Source organism: Amblyomma americanum, chromosome 9 (assembly GCF_052857255.1).
Source record: "Amblyomma americanum isolate KBUSLIRL-KWMA chromosome 9, ASM5285725v1, whole genome shotgun sequence".
Taxonomy (NCBI): Eukaryota; Metazoa; Arthropoda; class Arachnida; order Ixodida; family Ixodidae; genus Amblyomma; species Amblyomma americanum.
The window spans coordinates 21042813-21066102 of NC_135505.1; the positions used below are offsets into that span (position 1 = coordinate 21042813).

General features: G+C 48.8%; 2 protein-coding genes across 3 annotated transcripts in view; one reads left to right on the plus strand and one right to left on the minus strand.

Moving 5' to 3' along the window:
* Positions 1-23290, minus strand: part of LOC144104506 (angio-associated migratory cell protein) — a 528250-nt gene that overhangs the window by 328176 nt on the left and 176784 nt on the right. The gene's annotated exons all lie outside the window — the stretch shown is intronic.
* Positions 1-23290, plus strand: part of LOC144105199 (uncharacterized) — a 234322-nt gene that overhangs the window by 159806 nt on the left and 51226 nt on the right. Inside the window, exon 14 of the mRNA XM_077638345.1 lies at positions 55-133. Within this exon, the coding sequence (XP_077494471.1) occupies positions 55-133 (79 nt within the window). The remainder of the gene's footprint in view (positions 1-54; positions 134-23290) is intronic.

Genomic DNA, 23290 nt, shown 5'->3' on the forward strand with positions numbered 1-23290 from the left:
GTGCCTATGTTTAAGTTTGCATACTTAAATATTCTTGGACATTGGCAATTGCAGATGGACCCCGCAGGTGCCAATGAGTCTCTCGGACAGGAGCGCACAGACCTCACCGCACCAGGAGACGGCGCAGGTCGAGGTGAGCGCCAATTTCGTGTTCACAAACAAGGTTTCCAGTTGCGTGCATTCCGGCTTGAGGGTAGTAGTGTGGCTCGCAGCAGTTAAGGAAACCACACTTACATCATGGCCTGCAGTCTAACTGTATTGAATGCCGAAAAAATGGCTCTCTTAATAATCTCCGCTCACCTTCATCCTGCGCCAGCAGCGGCCTCCGCATACCCCCCTCCTCACTCGGCTCTCTGCTTACCCTTGGTGCATTTCCCTTTCCTTGGGATCAACTGTCCATCCCTAAAGAATTGTCAGGTTCTCCTTACTACGTATCCCGCGAGACTGGGAAATGTGCGGCTGCAGGTTAGCCGCTGCTGGCACAGGACACGTCTGACTTGTAACCAACAAAGATTAACTAAAGCGGCTGTTTGGGCTTGTTGGTCACTGATCATGGTTAAAAAAGTCTTAATAAATGTGTTGGTAGTCAGCGCCAGTCCTGTGCACTTCTTCGTTTGCCCTTGTCTTTTCGCGCGGCATTTTTTTAACCACGATCAACAAAGACTAAATATGTGTGTTAGACAGGGTACCCAGCAGTATGTCTAAAACGTGCTTAACTGGCTTAATCGTAATGCCGTCTGCATCAGGACTTGCACTGTTATTCAGTTCTAAAAATACGGACCGAACTTCGTAATCGATAACAGTGTCCAAGAACAGTGATTTATTGTTACTACCCTCAATATACTTTAAAGCTTTGGCACAGTTTTCATGGGCATTTCTACAACATATTTGTTGAAAGCATTAGCCAGGCTATCCCCTGAAATCTCCTCATTATTCACAGAGATCTTCAATACAGGACTGCCAGCAAAAGACCTGTTCAACGTCGTATTTATTTTTTCCACGTTAGTTCTGTGTTCTTAGAACTTGTAGAAAAATATTTCTTCACATAGTTCGCGTTTTCTTTTCCAATTTTAGCTGTTTGTTTGTTTCGGTAAGATTTAAAGGTTTTGATAACATCGAGGCCACGAAATCGCAGGAATTTATGATACAGGTTTTCTTTTACTTTTATTTTGCCAAGTAGTTCCGGAGTGATCCAAGGTTCTTTATTTTCTTTGAATTTATAAGTACTTTTAATGGAAAGCAATATTTATGAATTATCAAAAACTGGTTGATAAAAAAGCTCTAAGCATCTTCAGCATCCTTTTCTTCTAGTATGTCCAGCCCGTTAGCGTTGGATATTTTTTTTTCAAAATTTCTCAAGGTTTGTTATTGAAACATCCCGAAAAAATCATGGTTCTGCAGTTTTCTTTTTATAGGACAAGTTTTTGACGGCATAGGAATACACCATGGTGATCACTGATGTCTGTTACTATAACGCCAGCCCTTAATTTTGAAGTGTTGATGTCGGTTATGAACAAGTCTAGCAGTCTAACCGAGCCTGAAGTGATCTGTGTAGCAGTGGTAATGACGTTCTTACAGCCGTACAAGGGAAGCAGTTGTTCTATTTCTTCTTTATTTACGGAGTCTACATGCATGTTTATATTAAAATCCCTGCCAAACCTAATGCTGTGTTTATTGACGTTTGCAAAAGATAACAACGCTTCGAGGAATGAAAACAGTTTACGGGCGTCTCCATTCGGCTGTCGATAAATAACAGCTGCAACCATATAGTTAACACACAGAGACAACATCTCGTAATCCTGAGTCACACAGAAAAAAGGCGGCAGTAATTCACAGCCAAAACACTCCCTAACCATCAACAGCACACATCCACCACGACTATTTGTATGGTTCATAAAAAAATTGGTGTGTGTGGGGAGATGCAACACATCGTATAATCGTTGACATACCACGTTTCCGTTAGTATGCTCTGATCAAGCTCTACGTGAATTTCGCCAAAAGGTAATTCTAATTCTGTTGTGTTTTTTTAGCAGACCTGGCATTTAGGTGAAATAGTTTTAAAGATGATTCATATTATCTTGTATACGTATGCCCGAACTCTGATCGCCGTATATGGTCTGTTTCCATAAACGCAAGAACTGTGCAAGCGAACTGTCGTTACCAGGAGCTAAATTATGCTGTCCAGATCACGTGCACACCGCATAGGAATCGTGAGCTGTCCATCAGCTTGGCTGATGAAAACCTTGTTGTTCCGATGCCAAACTTACTTATAGCCTCGTTCTTTCGCCCATTCCTTTGTCGCGGTTAGGAAAGCACAGGTTCTCTTCGTTAAGTTTTCAAGCATGTAGGCACGATCATTCAGGTTTCCCAGTTCCAGACTTTTGCTCATGAAGGCGTCCTTGATCGCCTGCCTAGAAAAGCGGGCAATAATGACAAAAACCTTATCTCTCTCCGTCGGCAACTGATGCACAGGGCCTACATCAACAGCTGTCAGCTGTGGAACGTCTACCTTTAATGCCATTTCGTTCAATTTCGCCAAAAGATCCTCATATTTTGATTCCGGTATGCAACGAAATTCCGGATTTAACTTGCAGCTTTGCCACTCAACGTTATCAATATCTTGTTTTACCAGGTCATCAGCGAAACTTTGCTCTAGGATTTCTATGCAACACGCTTTCTTCTTCAAAGCGACAATTTCTTTGTCATGGTCATGCATATGCTTCAGGATCTCGTCGTATTTCTCCGACATTGTTTCCACTGACTGCTCCATTTTTAAACAGTGGTCTTCAGTTCTTTTAGACCATCTAATTTCTCGCGTATATTTTCCAGCATGAGAGGAACGTCCTCCTGCTCAAATTTTCAACTTTTGGTTCTTTCGAATTTAGTGATTCTAGACGCAGAACAACGCCACGCCTTCCTCCAAGTGTCTCCTTTCGACTTCAAGGTCGATTCTGCAACGTCACAAGTCTCCGAGGTGGTATGGACACTCAGAATCGCTGCACGAGAAGCTCTTCTCATGAGCGCAGTCATTACCACCATCTGAACAAACATCATTCAAGGGCATGATAATATCGGTACTGCACACGCAAAGACAAAGCGTTGAGCGCAAGCTAAAAGGCAGCAGTAGCAGTGCTCGAAGTATGAACAGAAATACAAAGCTAGACTATTGCAGGACGGCTGAAAGACTAACCTGCATGGATACAGTGACATAAGTGTGTACCGGTAGGCTGCCACTGCTGCCAAGTGATCGGGGCAGCTTCGCTCCTCTTCGCTTATGTCCTCTGCTGGGGGGTCGATGGAAACAACGAGCGGCGCAGTAAACGCCTGCGCAGCACGATGCAGCGGTCCTTGTGGGTGCTTGAAGATAAGTCTCGCGCAGCAAATTCAGCAAAAGTTGTCGACGGTCAGTCACTTCAGCAGCTCGCACTTGTGCCTGCACAAATGCAGCACTATTCGTGTGTGCCAGTAGGCTGCCACTGCTGCCATTCCCCCCAACTAGGCTGGAAACATTCCATTGGCTGCTTCTTTTTTGTAATATTACACTGCAAACCAAGAAATACAAAAAGCAGAAAACGTTTCACTCGCCATAAAATTAGGAACAAGCTTATAGTCACTTGTTCTGGGCACACAGGTGCCTAAACAGACCCACCAGCTTCGGCAAAAGAAGCAGTGCTGAAGGCGCAAACACGTACAGGTGTGGACAGAAGTAAAGGAAGCATAACAGTTTTAATGCGTTGCGTAACGGAAATTGCCAACTATGATATGTGTAGGGGGTAGTGTACACTGGTGCACTCTCTCATGCGCAAGCAAAGCTTTCTTATCTCTAATAGAGAAGGCGTGACTGTACTTAGAACAGAATAGCGCTCTCCGTTTAATTATTTCCGCACCTGTACGCTCGGCGAACGGCAGTGTGCTTCGTCGCACTGGTAAAAAAAATAGGCTGTGGCTAAAGGTATGTTGGACGGACCCGCTGAATCTTTGCCCACGGAATGTCGGGCGGATTCGATCGCTGTGTTTTTGAGGCTGTGGCTAAACGTACGTCAAATTTATGTACGTGATTTCAGCCCGTGTTCGTCGGACAGACCCGATCAATGCTTTTCAATGTGCAACGCATCTCACCAAATTTTTCATATATGTTCGCTCTCACACGTAGTGTGGTGTTTCCGTCTACCATTGATCGTAACAGGGAAAATTCGAGTTGGCAGAACTGCATAAGTGCGGGTCGTGCGGTGGCGTATCTTTACTCTCTGGTTTAACCTGGCCTATTCACTCCCCGGAATGGGGCGATTCCCGTTCGGTGCGCGTACTTCGACTGCACCAGAAACAAACTGTTCGTGCTGCTGCGCCTGTGACAAGCATCATATGTCTTCCATTGTGTATCACTTGATATGTTTGGTTTCAGCGTGCAAACTGCAAAATTACGCCTATTTCCATGCAAACATGGGGCACAGGCTGGTTTCTGCCGCATGCCGAAGTCCGCTTCTAACATTGGAGCTTTCCTTGCGGCCATCCGTGTACTTGAGTCGAAGGTGACAACGCGTCATATGACTGCTCTCGTGTGGCGACGGCTGAACGGGGGTCGTCCGGCTCGCGCTAACCTCGAACCCTCAAGTGCACATAATATTGGAGGAGCCACTTAAGCTCTGCCTTATGGGTATGACGCAATAGCTTAAAGGGGTAACTGGAATATATGAAAAGTCATTCTCTACTTTACATTCATAGATTCCTGGGAGTCCTCTCACCACTCCTGGCGCAGTGGTGCAGCTGTTAAGCGATGCGCCACTGCCCTGCGATGGCGGGTGCTCCCAGCGGTATGCGCCTTGTGAGCCCCAGGTTGCTCTTGCCGAGCGACCAAGCATTAATTTAACTGCCACCTGCCACGGTGGTCATTTTGCTCACAATCCGGTAGTTGCGTTCCTTTTGCCCCTTTTTCTTCTTTGATGTCAGCTCGAAGGGGAAAGGTAGAAGATGGTGTTGGATGCCGACGTCTTGAGGTTCTAAACTTGCTCAGTCACATTACCCGAGGAACTTCAGGAAGTAAACTGTTTAATCACATAAAGTAAAACTCTAGTTTGGGCAAGTTGGTTCATGTTGAAAGAAAAACTGGTAATGGCGCAAGAAACGGGGACACAAAAGGCACAAAAGGCGTCAGTCCTGTCTTTTGTGTGCCTTTTGTGTCCCCGTTTCTTGAGCCATTACCAGCTTTTTTTTCAATCACATAAAATAGTTAAGACAGAACGGAAGGTACAACAAGGAGAACAACTATGTACATACTGATTGATCCGCAGAGTAACCAGACTAAATCAACCCCCGGTCCCACCAAAACGTCTTCTTTTAATCCCTAAGTCCCCGTCCGCAGTGGGGACACCAACCAATTAGGTCAAAACACAAGCACGCATCCAATCAAGGACCGGGGAAAGGAAAACACATCCAATAAAACACATGGGAAAGGAAAACACATTGAAAAGGAGACAGAGGAGAGTAAAACATGCCCAATCAAAGATTGGGGAGAGGGGACAGGTCATTGTCACTAATACTAACAATTCCCCTCTCGGATCACTCCATCCTCCCCCGCGGGGCGGCATGTTTACTCGCTTAGAGAGCATGCGAGCACCGCACAGATTGTCGAAAGCCGTCCCCAATGGGCCACTTAAGGCGCCACCGCTCCTCAATTCTTCTTGATGCCCCCACGTGCACAGGAAGGGCCTGGCAGTCATATGGAGCTGATAAGCGCTCACAGTGAGCATGAGGAACGCGTCTCTAAAATTGCCTCCTAGCCACACACTGAACGACCGCCGCTCGGGTCATGGCCTTGGGCAGCGTCGCCGCGGTAGGGAATAAAGGCGTCGCGCGTCTTCGTTGCTGCTTCTCGGAGCGGGGCTGCGAACAATGGGGCCTGGCCAAGCTGGGTCGCCTGTGCACCGCGAACTCCCCTCCGTCGCCGTCCGCTTGACTCCTTAGTTCCATGTGGAGTGAAAAAGGAAATGAATCACAGCGTACGCACTCTTGTCCACACACAGGCGGCGTTCCGTACGTGATTACTTGGGGCTCCGGATGTGCTCAAGCCAGCCGCGCACGACACCGGTGAACAAGTTGTGATAACGCCACAAGGCCACGTGACATAGGTGGCCCACCTGCCTTCTAGGTTGCTCTCTGGGCACCACTTGCCAGAGTTATGCACGTGATTTTTCGCTCACAACGCCGACAACGCCGACGCTGGGTTTTCTGGATAACGGGGCCTTCAGCGCTATCACGTTAAAACAGAAACGCTCGAGATTCTTCAAGTTGTCCTTCCATTAGGCACCGTTCTCGTTCTATGCGGCATGCCTACTGGCAGCCCACGACCTCTCGTCGCAGGTGATTTCCATAGCGCTGTCTTCCACTTCCTGTATTGCCTCTCCTATCCAGGCATCCGCGCCACACAGCACCTTATCACCCCGCGTTTCATCTGGCCGAGCATTAACAAGGACACTCGCGCGTGCACCCGCACTTATAAGGCTTGCCAAGTCAGAGGTCACTGTGCGCGTTCGGCTCGAACTCGGACGAGGCCGAGAAGCTGCTCTGTCTCGTCTTCTAGTGCGTTGCCCACGGTGATGGTGCTGCTCCCGTTGTGCTTCGCCTACATCGATGATCTCATTTTTAGCCACGATAGATCGCGCAACGTTCACACCTCCGGCAGTTCTTCGAACGTCTCGCCGAGCAAGTCCGAACTGTCAAGGCCAAATGTACATTCGACAGATCTAATCTTGATTTTCTTGGACACAACGTTAATCGTTATGGCATCTTCGCCTGCACCACCGTGCTTCCCTCTATATTCCTCCTGACTTCACACAGTCGGGTGTGAAGACGCCGATATACATCATTTGTGGGAGTGCTGAGATGTAAGAATGGCCGAAGTTCCCCTTGCAGTTCCTCGAAATCAGTGAATTAGAGTGTAACTTGCATACTCTTTGCAGAGGAAAGCGCATAGCATGCAGCATGGCGGTCATACTTTCGACATGACTGTAGCCAAGGGCTTGCATAGACGTTAGTCGTACGTTTAATGAGAATCGATTAAGTACGTTGGATGCGTCTTTAGGCATTTCGTATAATAAAAAAAGGCAGTGTTTAGAGTGCCATGCGACGGCATGGCAAGGGCATTGCCCTCAGTACAGTCGGATGGCGCATTTCTTTCAGTCCTCTTTTTATGCCAGAGTGCATGATTAAAGCTCTTCTTATGCGACTACTAGATAACACAAAAGAAAGTCAAGTAGCATGTGGACACAACATCGCTGTCACGTACGGTTTTCAACAACCCTAAAGCAGAGTGATGAGTGATCGCTTTTACGTCGGCGATTCCAACGAACATTTCCTTCCATGATAGTGAAGTATCAGTGGGGTCGAAATATGACGTCATATTTCCGTAAGTGCTTGAATAACAGAGTGGAAACGTTTCTTTTGTACTGGAAACTTAAATGCAAAATGTGTGTGTTGCGTTCTCTTTTGATGCGGACATGTTGGAAATGAAGAAAATACAGACGTTATGAGACTGACAAAATGACAGCATGAAATTTCAGAAAACAGTGCAGCAACAGCTCTGAATGAAAGCAATGATTTTCATGCCTGTTCTGATGACTCTGCAGGGCGGTGACGGCTCCTGCAAAATTTTATGAGCTGGAGGACGTTTTTCTTATATACTTGCGAGGAGATGTCGGTGGAATGGCAGGGATGCAAGTAAATCTATAATCTCTTTAACAGAACTGCTTTGTTTCTGTACCGAATGCTTCAAATTTTTGCGAGAACGTTTTTCCAGCTAGTTGGTGCATACTGAAAGGGGCTTACAGCGCAGATGGAAAAACACAGGAAGAAACGAAGTGACAGAACAGAGCTCTCACTAACAATTCAGTTATTTTATTGACCGACCAGTCACTTATATACAGCAGCTGCTCATACAAACAAAACAGAATGGCAGAATAACGTAAGAAGAAATAAAAACAACTAATATTCCGTCATCGCAGAAAGTGAAGGCATGCAACTACTTCTGTTACAGTGCGAGATATTTCAGATCTTTTTTTATAGCAAAATTGAGGGGTTGGTGACACATGAGCTACCGGACTTGGCAATCTCATCAGATTCGATGATCTCTCTTCCTAGCTGCGTTGTACATCTGCGCAGCACCACTGTATTGTCTAGCCTAGGAGCAGAACTACTGCATTTCTTTATGTGTTCAATCATTTTACTGCCCGAATTATTTCTAATATCATTTACGCGCTCCTTTAACCTCTCATTTAGGCACCGCCCAGTTTGGGCAATGTACGTATTTCCTGAATAAAGCAGTGCTGTTCAAAACTATCGCTAAAAATCAACTATTTAGTGTGAATATTTTGACAACACTTTTACGGTTCAGGTACACGTATTGACCAGCATACCAGTGTATCAGCACAGGATTGGAAATTTGGATTTCAGTTATCCGACAGATATACGAATTCAAGGTCTCCAAAAATGGCTCATATGATTCATCTTCGTAGTCATCCTGAAAAGTTAGTTATATATCTGGAGACTATGGTGTGGAGCACCTTGACTATCTGTCCTCTGGGGGCACACTGTGCACTAAGTCAGTATGACATTCTGCAAGGCAAGCTTATGGGCTATTGTATATGTTCACATGTCGAGGCTAAAGTGCGAAGAGATCAGGAAAAAATATGCATAATGAGACTACTCTGATGCTCCATCTTAAACACTGGCCTAGAAGAAGAGCACCAAGTTTTATTAAAGGGTCTATAATAGAAACGTTCACGTGCACTAACTATGTCGCTCGAAAACACTGTACTAGAAACACTACCCTCAGTGGAGGCACTGCAACATGAAAACCATCCACGGGAGTCGTCAGTACACAAACAGCTCAAGCAATCAACTCACATCAAAGCTATGTGCAAACAAACTGTCCACATCACTTCATACTGCACTGGAATGAATTATGCAATGCAAAATGGAGACAAGACAACACGCACATGCTCTTTCCACATTCCATACCATGTGCGATCACCTGCGTTATAACGCAGCCCCTTATCAAAGGATAAACATAAAGTTCTTGGAAAAGAACCAGTTAGTACTATATCTCATGACGTATTCCAATCAGCGATCCGAAGCATGTTTTCGTGCTCCACGATACGAAAACCGTGCTTCAACGGTCAATTTGTATTAAAATGCTAAATTCTTACGGGGCGAGGACAAAGTATGTAGCCCTTCGCAGATTCAGGGCCCAGCGCCTAGTCACCAGCTGGAATACACCATTATTACAGCCTCTTGAACTGACCGTGCCTGTAGCTCACACTGCCCGCATCATCTCTCCATTGATTTAATTCAGCGCAGACATATTTGTTCACGTCTGGACCTTTGGTTACATTGACATCTCAAGGTGGGACATCAAGTGACAATCACAGTTTTGAAAATGACTATGTTGGCAGAAAACTATAAGCTGTTACTCATAAAAGAATGCACTTCTTAATCTAAAACTGCACCAGAAAACACTGTTGTCATACCCTAACTAGCCCATGCTCAGTACTTGCGCATATATGTACAGGCATGCTTCATAAATTACTTCACCCAGTACACATCTTTGTCGTGCGGCAGAACACACGACACGAGGCTCTGTCGCACGACACGACGCACGGCAAGAACGCTTGTCGCACGACACAGAGTTGTGTCGTACAACAAAAATATGACAGAACATGCTGTCGTGCGCTTTGATCCGGCAGTAAAGATCAGACATGCTAGCTCTCTTTGTACGCACCCGCAGCTTCGTTTGCACCTTCTGTCTGCACACCAACGCTCCTCACATATGCACACAGAGTGGCCCATATCGCCTTTAGTAAAACTTGCATAGTGCACTGGCTCTGGGAGTCGCATGTATACGGCGTGCAATTCCTGCTGTGGCTCCGTAGGAGGGATCCCCAGTTATTGATAAATAAAGGATAATCACATACGCCTTGAAGCCGTGTTTAAGTGATGATTGTGCACCCGTAGCACACACCATACCCAACAAGCATGCCATAATCATGCCATTGGTTCGTTCATTTCAGCGAAATACAGAGTTGTCATCCAGTTCTTCGAGTACCAATTGTGGGCACATTTTCTCGCAAATGGCTAACCGCCATATAGAACAAGCTAGGAAATCGCGAGCCTATATAACGAACGGCACTGTGCACTCTTGTGTAAATAGTTCATTTAGTGTGGATTTATCAGTAAACTTGTGCGCCAAGTTAAGTTGAGTTGAGGTTGTGTTGTGCTACAGATGGCATTAGTCTTGCTAGTATTCTGCAGGCAACTGCTCCACCGTAGCGACACTAAAGGTTGAGAATTTGAAGCAGAGATCTGAGAGCTGACCTACCTGTCTAAAATAAAGAAGTGCCGGCCCGCCTCGAACTAGCGCGAACGCGAACGAGAGAGTTGGCTTCCGTAAGTGGCACCACCAGGCGGTTGATTTCGTTCTTCTCTAATTTGCAACATTTTTTGGTGCAAGAACCTAACCGGACCCCCGTTTGGCCCTACTTATCCGCACCTATGGGCCAGCTCCGACGTCGCCTAGGGCCCATGCGTGCCATCAATACAAAGGCCATTGCCTCCCTCAAAGCCCTCTTGGAGGATCTGGCCACACTGGCGCTCGATCTCCAGATGAATTTCCACATTGTCTTGAGGACATATCGAAAGCTCACAGTTTGGACCAACGCATCGCCGAGAGCGTTGCTGACGAAGATCTCGACTCCGAGATAGCCTCCACTTCCGAATCGACCGCAAGGTTAGCTTTTTACTGACCCTCGTTCGTCTCACCCCCCAACCTGCCGCTTCACTGCCTGCAGGGGAGCGCCGCCCTGAGAGCCCCGCCAGCACCGAACCGCGGCCGCAGGGCACCCATTTTATTCTGCCTAGGGCCCCACTGTGTTGCGCTGCTGAAACTGCAGATACCAGCTGGAGACTACCGAGACTGCGAAGGATTTTGGGATCCTTACCAAGCCGCGATTCACAACAATGCCACCTTACCGAAGATTGAGAAGTTCAAATAGCATCCTTACCTGACCGGCGAGGCCAGGTCTGCAATTGAAGGCAACATGCTCACCGACAGCAACTACGACTCTGGAGTGAAAATCCTCACCGATCGATTCGGACTTCGCGACCTGCGGTGGATGAACACCTGTATAACCTTCTGGCTTTGTCTCCAGTGCGCAGCTCGGAGGATGTGGTCTCGTTGCGGATCCTGTATGACGACATTAAATTCGGCATAAAATCCTTGGATGGGCACCGAGTTTCTGTGGACCACAACTCAGTAGTATTTTATGGCGTCTTGATGAAGCCCTCCCCCCCCCCCCCCCCCGCTCGAGCTCAGCATTCCCTCCGTCAAAGGCTCAGAGTTTAGGCCAGGGTCCGATGCGGCACCAGATTCAGGAGCCCACAGGAGGCAAGTTCAGAATATTTTATATTTTCTCCGAACCCAAGGGGAGGTTCAGGAAGAGGGACAGCTCATCGATCCTGCGGTGCTCTTTCGCCGTCCAGCGGACAGACGCAGCGTTGTCCCTGCAAACTGCAGCTCCCTGTCAGCGATCATCTTACATGCCGAGTCCCTTTTCGCTCGTCAACGCTGTTCGATATGCACTGACACCGTCCAATCGCTTTGTGACTGCATCAGTCGCCCTTTTCCCGGCTTAGAAATGGAAGATAATGCAAACATGTGGGTGCTGTTTTCGGTGTGGCGTCCTGAACCATACTGCCAAGGTACGCCGATCTGCGAGGTACTTGGTGTGCAGCCGCTGTTCGCGGAACCAATTGACTTCTCTGCAATCCTTCTTTGCCGCCGCGGGTACCCTCTCCGATTATGGGACACGGGCATACGGGACAAAGCATTCAAGTATGTCATGAAAATGACGGGAACTCCAGCGGCTATGTCTCACCCTGGCGTGCGCGGGTAATACGGCTGATCATCATCACCATCATCATCTGCCTGAGTTAGCCCACTGCATGGCAAAGGCCTCTCCCACTAACCTTGTCCTTTGACAGCGGCGGCCACCGTATTCCCGCAAACTTCTTAATCTCATCCGCCCATCTAACCTTCTTCCGTCCGCTGCTACGATCGCCTTCTCTTGGGATCCACTTCGTTACACTTAAGGGCCAACGGTTATCTTGCCTTGGCATTACATGCCCTGCCCAAGTTCATTTCTTCTAGCAACCTAGCATAGTGGGCGAGTTGGTATTGCATCTTATAGGAACGATACAGCGCAACTAAAACGAAGAACCAGCGCGCTTTCGTGTATCTTATTTTCTGGTCCTTCCTTTTAATTGCGTTTTTTCGTTCCTATAAGATTCATTTCTTCTTCTTGATTTCGACTAGCATGTCATGAACCCGCGTTTGTACCCTTAACTACTGTGCCCGTTTCCGCTCTTTTAACGTTACATCTATCATTTTTTTTTCCATAGCTCAGTGCGTTGTACTTAAGCTGAATCCGTTTCGTCAGCCTCCGCGTTTCTGCCCCGTATAGGTGAGTATACCCGTAAGATACAGGTGTTGTATACTTTTCTCTTGAAGGATATTGGTTGTTACTCTCGACGGGGCATGCCGCAAGGTCGCCTGAGGATCGGAAAGGAGCGGTTTCCTCGAGCCAGCCTCGGTACAATAGAAGACGAATCCCCTCGTTTACGGCCGGTCAACTCAAAACGAGAAGACGAGACGGCGAGACGCGCAGCAGCGTTCGGAGGCAGCGATAAGCCCTCTGCACATGGTGGCGGCAACGGCAGAGTGGCGGTCGTCGCCGGCGCCTAAAGGGATTAGCGCTGGTGTCGCGCCGTTCAGTAACCCCCCGTGTGCCGGGCGGGAGCGCGGATAGGAGCCTCATACGTGAAGGGAGCTGACTTAGTGGCTGTGCTGCACTCGAATGGCGCCGCCCATAGAGCTCGAAGGGTCAACAGCACTGGTGTCCTGGCGCGGGTTCGATACGCGGAGGTTCGCTCCCGACCTTGGTGCAGGCGGCAGCCGGGCCGGCAGAGATGACGGCAGCGACGACAAGAGATTCTTCCAAGAATTAGAAGACTCGCAGATGAGGCTCAGCTGAGGAATGGTGTCACCAGAGAGGCGAGGCTGTGTCGGCAATGGTCAATCGCGGTTATCTACAAGGGAAAGAAGGAACACTGCCGGCGGGCGGGTGGTGCAGCCTCGGGGCTAAACGTTGGACCCGATTGGTGCTCTTTTTGTAACGCTACTTAATCATATGTTCGAGAGGGACTGGGGGATTCGGACGATGATGTAGAAAAATAAATTAGAACTTGTAACCCGAGCGCCTGTCTGGAAAGCTTCTTCCCTGTGCCGGCAGACAGAAAGAACTTTTGATGAAGAAATATAACTCTGGTAAACTGCCATTCATGATCTGAGAGAACCTGCCATATGCTCTCCACCCCATTACTCATCTGATTAATTCCCTCTCATTATCCGGATCAGCTGTCACTACGTGCCCTATGTAGATGTATTCCTTTACTATTTCTAGGACCTCGCTGCCAGTTGTGAACTGCTGTTCGCTAGCTAGATTGTTGACCATTACTTTGGTTTTTTGCATGTTAATTTTTAGACCCACCGTTCTGCTCTGCCTGTCTAACGCATTGATCATGCTTTGCAGTTCTTTTCCAGAGTGATTTAGCAACACAACGTTATCTGCAATTCGAAGATTACTTAGGCATTCTCCATTGATTCTTACCCCCAATTGTTCTCGATCCAGGCCTCGGAATACCACCTGCAAACAGGCGGTGAATAGCACTGGCCAGATTGTATCTCCCTGCCTGACACACTTGCTTATTGGAATTTCATTGCGGACTTTATAGACTAATGCGACTAGGCTTAGTAGTGCATTTTTTACGAGTAGGGCATTTTTACTGGTACTCTTCATACAGGCCGTGCGTGTACTGTGGGTGCCAACCCGTAGGCTGAGATCCGAGCCTTGAAGGTGGAGCTGATGCAGTACAAGGCAGCGATGTGGCGGCTCTCAATGGAGAGGGACGAGAAGTATCCTGCGCGGGAGGCACTCATCCTCAGCTAGCCTCTCGAGGTGGAGGCACTTAAGGAGCACCTCCGGAAGGAGCGGGGCCAAACAGAAGTACCCAAAAGGCATCTTAGTGAGCAGGAGCTTCTCATTTCGCACTTACAAAGCGAAAAGACAGCATCACAAGGCAGAAGCAAGAACCAAGGAACTTCGGCGACTCCAGCTGGATGATCTGAAGGAAGTGGAGGAAGTTACGATAGTCATGAAGGAGGACCTCGAGATTGTCAGCTGTTGAGAAAGAGCTCGCAAAACATCAGAAAGAACTCGACCAGAACCAGCGGGCGCGCATGAACGCAGACCTGATCCAGGGGCGTATGCTGGAAACGCAGTGCAATTCGACCATGCTGGCTGCTGAGCCTGGAGCGGCTGTGAGCCGAGGTGGACCAGTAGAAGGAGCTGGCCGCCGAGCCGCAATAGCTCACGAGTCCCGAGTGCATTACTGCAACGCCCGGATGACCTGTGGAACTCTAATCTGGCCCTCACAGAGTGGTGTTCAAAGCTGTTGGTAGAGAACGACACGCTGTGGCACAAGGCAGAGACCAACTGCCTGGAACTGCATCGAAGCAACGCAAACCTTGTGAACTTGCAGTCTCAGTTTGACAAGCAGACGGCACTCCTGCGCCGAATGCAGAGGCGTCTTCTTGCGGGAAAGGAGGAGGCATGCTAGAGAGCATGATAGAGAGCAATCAGGAGGAGGCTGGCCTCGATTGGCCGGCTGCTGCTACCACGCAGATCTAGTTCCTGGATACTGCTCACCGGATACCGCTCTCAATCGACCAGACGGACAAATAGCTCTAGCACAAATATGCCGATTCTCCCGATGACAGCCTGCTTTTCCAGAGCGGGCAGGAAATAAGGCACCCAATTCAGCGGCTGTACTTAGGAGGCGAGCCCGTAACCCTCATCGCGAGTGCGGGAGGATGTTTAAAATAAATAAGTGCCGCCCCGCGTCGAGCTATCGCGAACGCTCACGGTCTAGAGGCAGTTGGCTTCCGTGAGTGGCACGACCAGGCTGTTGCTTTCGTTCTCTGATTCGCGGTAGTACGTACGTCTAAGGCCGCCTCTAAATTCAAATTTTAAACTTTGCGAGTTCGTCACTTTACACATCAGGGGGCGTTCAAAGCTTACTAAAATATACTTCCGCCATGGCCGTTGTTTCGCAGGAATTGTCACGTGACTGCCAACTCCAGCGATCAACTGGACGAAACATCATATACGCCAGCATTACAGCCACGGACAAAAAACGCAGCTCCAGCAATTACAATGGTTTGTAATGCGAACATGACGCTTCGGTGCAGTTCCTTTTTCATGTGGAAGGAAGCGGCGAGCTGCATCAAGATACCCCGTAGGCACGGCTTCGGGTTTCGGGCAATGTTTCTCTATAATAATTGAAGTAAGTAAAGTATGCACGTCTTCCCCGGTGTTTAGTAGCGCCGCCAGGTGGCACAAGCAGCCTATCCAAGCCTTCCTTTGCGCATCTTCTGAGGGAACTTGTGGAAAGCCGCGACGTCTCCGATTTAGCTTGCGCAGATAGTTCAGCACACAGAAGGTCAAACACATGGTGGCCACTGCGTTTCAAGGCTCCATCCTCGATCGCACACGCCCACACATTGAACGTTGCCGTCACGGGTTTGTGTGAGAATGCGAAGTAGCGTGCGAAATTCCGGCGATCTTGACTAGTACGAAAACATTTTGACAAAATTCAAGCGCGCGAGAGACGGCACCGAGCTGCTAATGCAAGCAAACCAAGCCGCTCGCCCATGCTGCGTCAACGGCGTTAAGGCGCGCTCACACTAGCGGGAAGCTTCCCGCAGCGGTACAGCGTCAACGTCGACGCTGCCTCGCAGCTCCTCAGAATGATGCTCACACTGCGCGCGTTTTCTCGCTGCGGTTGTCTTGGAATGTGGAGAGAGGAGGCGCTGAGGGAGGACCCGAACGAGCAGAAAGAGAAGGGGATAGTCACGTGACACCAGAGATGACTGGAAAGCGCGCCCTTTTCTCGCGTCGTCGTCTTGATTGTCTGCTAGCTCTCCTCCCGTCGCCCTTTTTGTCTCGAGAATGACTGGTTCGAACGATGAGCTGTTGGCTACGGTAATCGTACTTTATTTGTTTGTTCGCTGCTTCTGCACTGTCGCTTCTGCACCGTCTCAAGTCGCATGTGTATGCTGGCAAAGCAGCCGCCGAGTGCCCGGCCGACCGGCCGGCCGGCCGGACGCGCGCAGCCTCCGCCTCCGCCGACGGGGTCACTGAACTGGAACCGACGTCACGGTTCACGGTCGGCACCCATTGGCTGTTCTCGTCAGCGGCACGGGAAAAATAGGTCCCGGACCCATCGCTCTGCGGGACGGCAAAGGAGGCTGTCCGCGGGAGAAAAACCGGCTTGTGCGGGAAGCGGCGCGCGGAAAACGTCCTGCGTTGCGCGTTTTCCCGCTAATGTGAGCGCGCCTTTACGCCTCCGCGCCACGCGCTGCTCGGTATTTCATCGCCTATTCCTTCCTATAAAGTGACTTCCTTCACTTTCCTTCCTGACGTCCGACGTCATAACTACCGCTCTAGCGATGTGTCTCGATTACGAGAAAGAACATTTTAGGACTTAAGTTGGTGCCGGATCAAAATCATTTTCAAATATTTGTAGCATCCAATACGTCACTGTAGGTGTCCTTGCATACAGGATAAGCCTACAGCAGCTTTTTTTATAACCCCAAAGTTATTTGTCCCAGCTTCTTTGTACAACAGCGGTTCGAAACCATTGACGAATAAAAACAGCTGTTGAAAGTAGCAGTTCAAACAAAATTGCTTAATGCCAGTTAGTGGTTGGACACCGCCGAGATTTCTATTGGTTTAAAGACTGAATTAATGTTAGACGGCCGCTTCAGAATAGGCACTTTTACACCACTTTCTAAGGTACATCTCATAAATATTAAGCATGGAGGGAGGCACAGAAACTGACAGCCATTACATGAAGTTTCTTTAGCGTTTTTGCAATAACTGTGACTTTTAACTAACAAAACGCAGTAGATGAAGCCGATGAACTCTTTAAAACACTCTCCGGCTCTCTGCGGTTCGGCGCGGCTCGTCGAAAGCGGGAGCTAAAAGCGTTTCATACTCGACAATAGACCATTTTCACACTATCAGTCAAGCGATAAAGAAATGCGCAGAATACAGCTACCATGGTCCTTCATAAAGTCAGCAATAATAATAATAATAATAATAATAATAATAATAATAATAATAATAATAATAATAATAATAATTGGTTTTTGGGGAAAGGAAAGAGTGCAGTATCTGTCTCATATATCGTGGGACACCTGAACCGCGCCGTAAGGGAAGGAATAAAGGAGGGAGTGAAAGAAGAAAGGAAGAGAGAGGTGCCGTAGTGGAGGGCTCCGGAATAATTTCGACGAATTTTTTTTATGGAGGCAAAACGCTAAGGCGCCCGTGTGTTGTACAATGTCAGTGCAAGTTAAAGATCCCCAGGTGTAAAGTCAGCAATAAAATTCCAATAAGGATGGGTGTCAGGCAGGGGGACGCGATCTCGCCAATGCTATTCACCGCCTGTTTACCGGAGGTGTTCCGAGGCCTGGATAGGGAACAGTTGGGGATAAGAGTTAAAAAAGTAATTTGGCGAATCGCTGATGACATTGTCTTTCTAAAACACCCAGGAGATGAGCTGCAAAGCATGATAAATGAGATAGACGGTCAGAGCAGAACGGTAGGTCTTAAAATTAACATGCAGGAAAGCAAAGTAATGCACATCAGTCTCGCAAGGAAAGAGCAGTTAGCAATTGGTAGCGAGGCGCTGGGAGTGGTACGGCAACCTAGTTAGGGCAGGTAGTGACAGCTCATCCGGATCATGAGAGAGAAATAGCTAGAAGGATAAGAATGGCAGTGGTTTAGCTCTGGTTAAACCTGGAGTGACGCAATAGCTACATCAGGCCAAGTGGAACTCGCTCAGTCGAATTGCAAAGTCAGTCTTTCGCAGCTCCGTTTCTCTCGGCGTTCCTTCTTCATCTTCGTCCCACTTGACACGGCGCATGCGCACAAGCGCTGCAGCTCGGTTTCGCCGGAAGCAGCTGGTCCGCACCACGTGACCAACCACTTGGCTGTTCACGCGACCAGGGGTGGCCACGGTGGCCACGCTGAAGGCTTGAAGAGGTGGCGTATTGCTACTAAATGGGGTGGAGTGCATATGACAGGTTCTCACGGGTCATGAATGACAGTTTACCAATAACCCACAAGAGGAAAGTACACTCGTCATCGCCTATCACATACCAATTGATCATCAATCAATAGAACCAGAAATTAGAATGATGGGCTTTTTTTCCGCAGCCTCGGTTATTTCAGTACTGTTGAAATCTGGGTCAGTTGGTACATGTTCAGGAGTAAAACCGGTCAAAAAACGGGACACAGCGAAGAGATGAGGCACACACACGACGACTGGACTAGCAACTGTGCTTATTAGAAGAAAACAGACTCCCAGGAAAAGTGGCAAAGTTTGCGCAGCTCAGTTAACAGCAACCTACATCAAAAGATAAGCTGTAATCTAACGCCGTTGCGAAAGGAAGCTAAGTTCCTTCTGCATGAGGTAGATAGAAGGACTGCTGATACAATCATCTCCTTGAATACTAATGAAGAACGCTTCGAGGATTTCGCGCTCAACTTTTCCCTTTCCTCTGCCGACAATACTAACATTGGAAAATAGCGGGTAGCAACCGCATTCCCGGCAATGTCGAGGCAAGTTAGCGCCGTCAGTAGGGGACAGAGTCAAGATTTGGAAATCCGAGTGTTGGAGGCAGGTGAGACTATTGCATGATTGGCTTCGTGTTTTGTGCTTCACTGGACGTGGTGAACTCCCCGGCGTTCGCTGCCTTCAGGAACACCAACGCTTGGCAGCCCAGGCAACTGAGGCTTACTGGAATCAGGTGCGAAGGCTCTTGCCTAAAAAGGAACGGCCTAAGGTGCACAGAGGTTCTGTCACTTACCTCAATGCAGCATCAGTGCGCGAAGAAATCGATCAGCTTCTACAGAAAGGGCCTAAGTACAGTTTGGAACCAAGTGTCAGCAGCCACGAACTTCTTGCTACTGCACACCGTGTAGCAGAGAAAGCCGACAAAGATGAGAAGCAGAGGTGCCTTTCTGAAGGTATAGACGCCGTTTGCAATGCAGATGGACAGCAGAAACGGCACAGTAACCACATTCTTCACCGAGTTGTGGACTACTTCACAGAAAACGAGTTGACACTTCTTCAGGCGGATAAAGAAGGCGGTTTTGTGGTGCTTCCCACGGGCGCGTTTGGTGAGAAGGCCTTGGCGGCCATTGACAGGAACTTCCAGCCTGCGAAGCGCAACTCCTCGAAATTGAAGTCCGCAGCTATGAGACTTCTGTTGGCCAGCAACCTGGACAGCCTGTCTCAAAGAGTGAAGAATTGCAAAGGGAATCGCCTCCGCGTGTTTTTCTCTGCAAAAACGCACAAGGCTGACTGCCCTTTGAGAGCCATTGTGACAGAGGCACGCACGTGGCAGAAGTTAGTGGGCCAGTATTTGCAGAAACATCTACGGTCCATCTCTGTTCAGGACCCTTACTGTGTTGCGAGCACGGCTGCAGTGATTGAAGTTCTGGACAAAGGCATCCCTGGAGCCAACAGTGCGTTTTCCATTGACATTGAGGACTTGTTTTACAGCATCCCCCATGGTGATCTATTTGTTGCGGTGCGTGAGCTGATTGAACAGCAGGGTCAAGTCGCCTTTCAAAATGCTTGCGGCGTTTCTGTGGATACGTTCCTTGAGCTGTTAACGATTTATCTTTCTTCCACAGTTTTTGATTTTAAGGATAGCATGTACGTGCAGAAAAAAGGAATCTGTATTGGGACAAGCGTAGCACCAGTATTGTGCCATATATTTTTAGCAAAGTTTGACAACACGTTGCAAGGCGTTCTTTTTGACAAACATGTGTGCAGAATTTTTAGATATGTTGATGATTTCCTGATTCTTTTGAATCTTTCACCCAGTGACTCATTGCATGTGGTTGTAAACCAGATTTTGACAGCTTTTAAAGCTTGCTCGAGTGCCCTCAGTTTTACATATGAACTACCCGCTAACCACTCGATTAGATTTTTAGAACTTCAATTAACATTTCGTGACGATGGCCATGTTTGCTGGTGCTTCATGCCTAGAACTAAAAAGTCCTTTTACCGTATTCGTCAGCTCATTCCAAGATTGTCAAGAGGGGGATTGCTACTAACTGCTTCCGTAATGCACTGCAAAAGATTTGCCACCACAGCATGAAGAATAGCTTCTTTAACCAGTATGAACGTTTGGAGGCGGCCGGTTTTCCAAAAGAACTTCAGAGGGCAGTGGCCGAAACGCTCCTGCAAAAGATAAAGGATCGAGACGTCAAAAGGGTTTGCCCAAAGACAGTGGAAAAGAGAAATTTTGAAGTCATGCCTTATGTGCATAAAGTCGCCCACACCATCAAAAAGGTCGCCGGAAAGCAGGGCGTCAATGTTGTGTTTTCCGCTCCCTGCAAGCTTTCACGCCTGTGCTCACGTGTTGCACGTGGCGGGACTTATCGGCCGGTTTGTTCGACGCAACATGAAAACCGCTACGTCAATTGTGCCACCGGTGTTGTTTACAAAATTCCGTTGACCTGCGAAAAAGTGTACATTGGGCAAACAGGCCGATGTATTAATGACAGACTAAGAAAACACCACAACTCTCTGTCCCCTACTGACGGCGCTAACTTGCCTCGACATTGCCGGGAATGCGGTTGCTACCCGCTATTTTCCAATGTTAGTATTGTCGGCAGAGGCAAGGGAAAAGTTGAGCGCGAAATCCTCGAAGCGTTCTTCATTAGTATTCAAGGAGATGATTGTATCAGCAGTCCTTCTATCTACCTCATGCAGAAGGAACTTAGCTTCCTTTCGCAACGGCGTTAGATTACAGCTTATCTTTTGATGTAGGTTGCTGTTAACTGAGCTGCGCAAACTTTGCCACTTTTCATGGGAGTCTGTTTTCTTCTAACAAGCACAGTTGCTAGTCCAGTCGTCGTGTGTGTGCCTCGTCTCTTCGCTGTGTCCCGTTTTTTGACTGGTTTTACTCGGTTATTTCCGGCACGGGGTGTCGACTGCTACTACGCCGAAGGCTTTTCGACCGAACGAGCTGTATAGGCTTTCGCGTAATATCTGGTTGGTACTTTTTTGTAGCGAGAGCTACGCTACGCTAGCCCCCCGAGCCTTAAGCGTGGCACCCCTTGAGCTGCGTGGCACCTCTTAAGCTCCGTGGCGTCGCCGTGGCTGGTCACGTGCTTGGCCACGTTGTGCGGAGCAGCTGCTGCTGCCGGCGGCGCGGCGAGCCGGCGAAACCGAGTGGGGGGCGGGACAGTGGAGAGGGGGGAGAGTGAATCAACGTCCAGGGACGAAGATGCAGAACTAACGCCCAGCGGAACGGAGCGGCGAAAGACTGACTTTTCAATTCGACTGAGCGAGTTCGAGTCGGCCAGACGCAGCTCTCGCGTCACTCCACGTTTAACCATAGCTAAACCACAGCCAATTTTTGATAACATTATGCCACTAAGCAAGACAGGGTCAATGTCTGGAATGCAACGATACATACGTGTGTTCCGAGTCAATGCGTTTTGGCAGAAAGACATGAACTCCATCCCCCAAGTCCCAGTTTTAATTGATAAGGCTGCTCTGGTGGCAGATGCCTTGCAAAGTAGAGGAAGATTTTCCTTTTGCTTTCTGTCTATCCCTTTCTGCCACGCAATATGTTGTGTCATCATCATCATCATCAGCCTGACTACACCCACTGCAGAGCGAACGCCTCTCCCATATCTCTCCAATTAACCCAGTCCTTTGCCAGCTGCGCCCACCCCATGCCTGAAAACTTCTGAATCTCATCCGGCCACCTAACCTTCTGTCTCCCACTGCTACGCTTGCCTTCTCTTGGAATCCACTCCGTTACCCTTAAGGACCAGCCGTTATCTTGCCTTCGCATCACATGCCCTGCCCAAGCCCATTTCTTTCTGTTGATTTGGACCAGGATGTCATAAACCCCCGTTTGTTCCCTCACCCACTCAAAAACTAAGAATTCACACACGGCTCACGTTTCCACTCGGATGGAATTGCAGCCCTATTCTTAAAAAAAAATTGGCGGTGGTTTAGCACTGGCTAAAACTGGAGTGGTGCAATAGCTACAGCTGGCCGAGTGGAACTTGCTGAGTTGAATTGCAAAGTCAATCTTTCGCCGCTCCGGTTCGCTGGGCGTTCCTTCTTCATCTTCGTCCCACTTGACAGGGCGCATGCGCACAGCTGTGGCAGCTCGGTTAGGCCGGCGCGCCGCGCCACCGGCAGCTGCTCCGTACCACGTGGCCAACCACCTGACAGCGTAGCGGCGCCGCCACGCTGAAGGCTCGAAATGCTACCGTAATGTGGCTATCGCTACAAAAACTGCTTAGTTAGGTGGGCGGCTGAGAATATAAAGTTTGCTGGGACACGGTGGCCGCAGCTAGCAAGGGGCAGGGTTAATTAGGGAGACATGGAAGAGGCCTGTGCTCTGCAGTGGACGTAGTCAGGCCGATGATGATGATGACGTGAGGGAATGCGAAAGCATATCATGGACGCAAGACGTAGGAGTTTGATTGCGATTTGCAAACTGAGTAATTTCAGGTGATCAGTATTTTTGTAGCGATAGCTACATTACGGTAGCATTTCGAGCCTTCCGCGTGGCGGCGCCGCCGCCTTGTGGCTGAGCTGCCACCCCGTGGCTGCGCCGCCATGCTGTCACGTGGTGCGGAGCAGCTGCCGACGGCCGGCGCAATGGCTAATCACGTGGTTCGTCGCGTGGTTGGTCACGTGACAAGCCAGGTGGTGCGGAGCAGCTGCTGCTGCCGGCGGCGCGGCGCGCCGGCGAAACCAAGCTGCCACAGCTGCGCGCATGCGCCCTGTCAAGTGGGACGAATATGAAGGAACGCCCAGCGAAACGGTGCGGCGAAAGACTGGCTTTGTAATTCAACTGAACAAGTTCCACTCGGCCAGCTGTAGCTACTCCGTCACTCCATGTTTAACCAGAGCGAAACCACCGCCCCCTCCCTCCCGCACACACACAGTATGTGCGTATGATAACACCTGGAGCGCTGCACGAAGAACGGTTGCGTCACAATTTTGGTATGAATGTCACTACATGAATGGCGCCCCATGCAGGTCGGCTAGATGGGGTGTATATATATATATATAT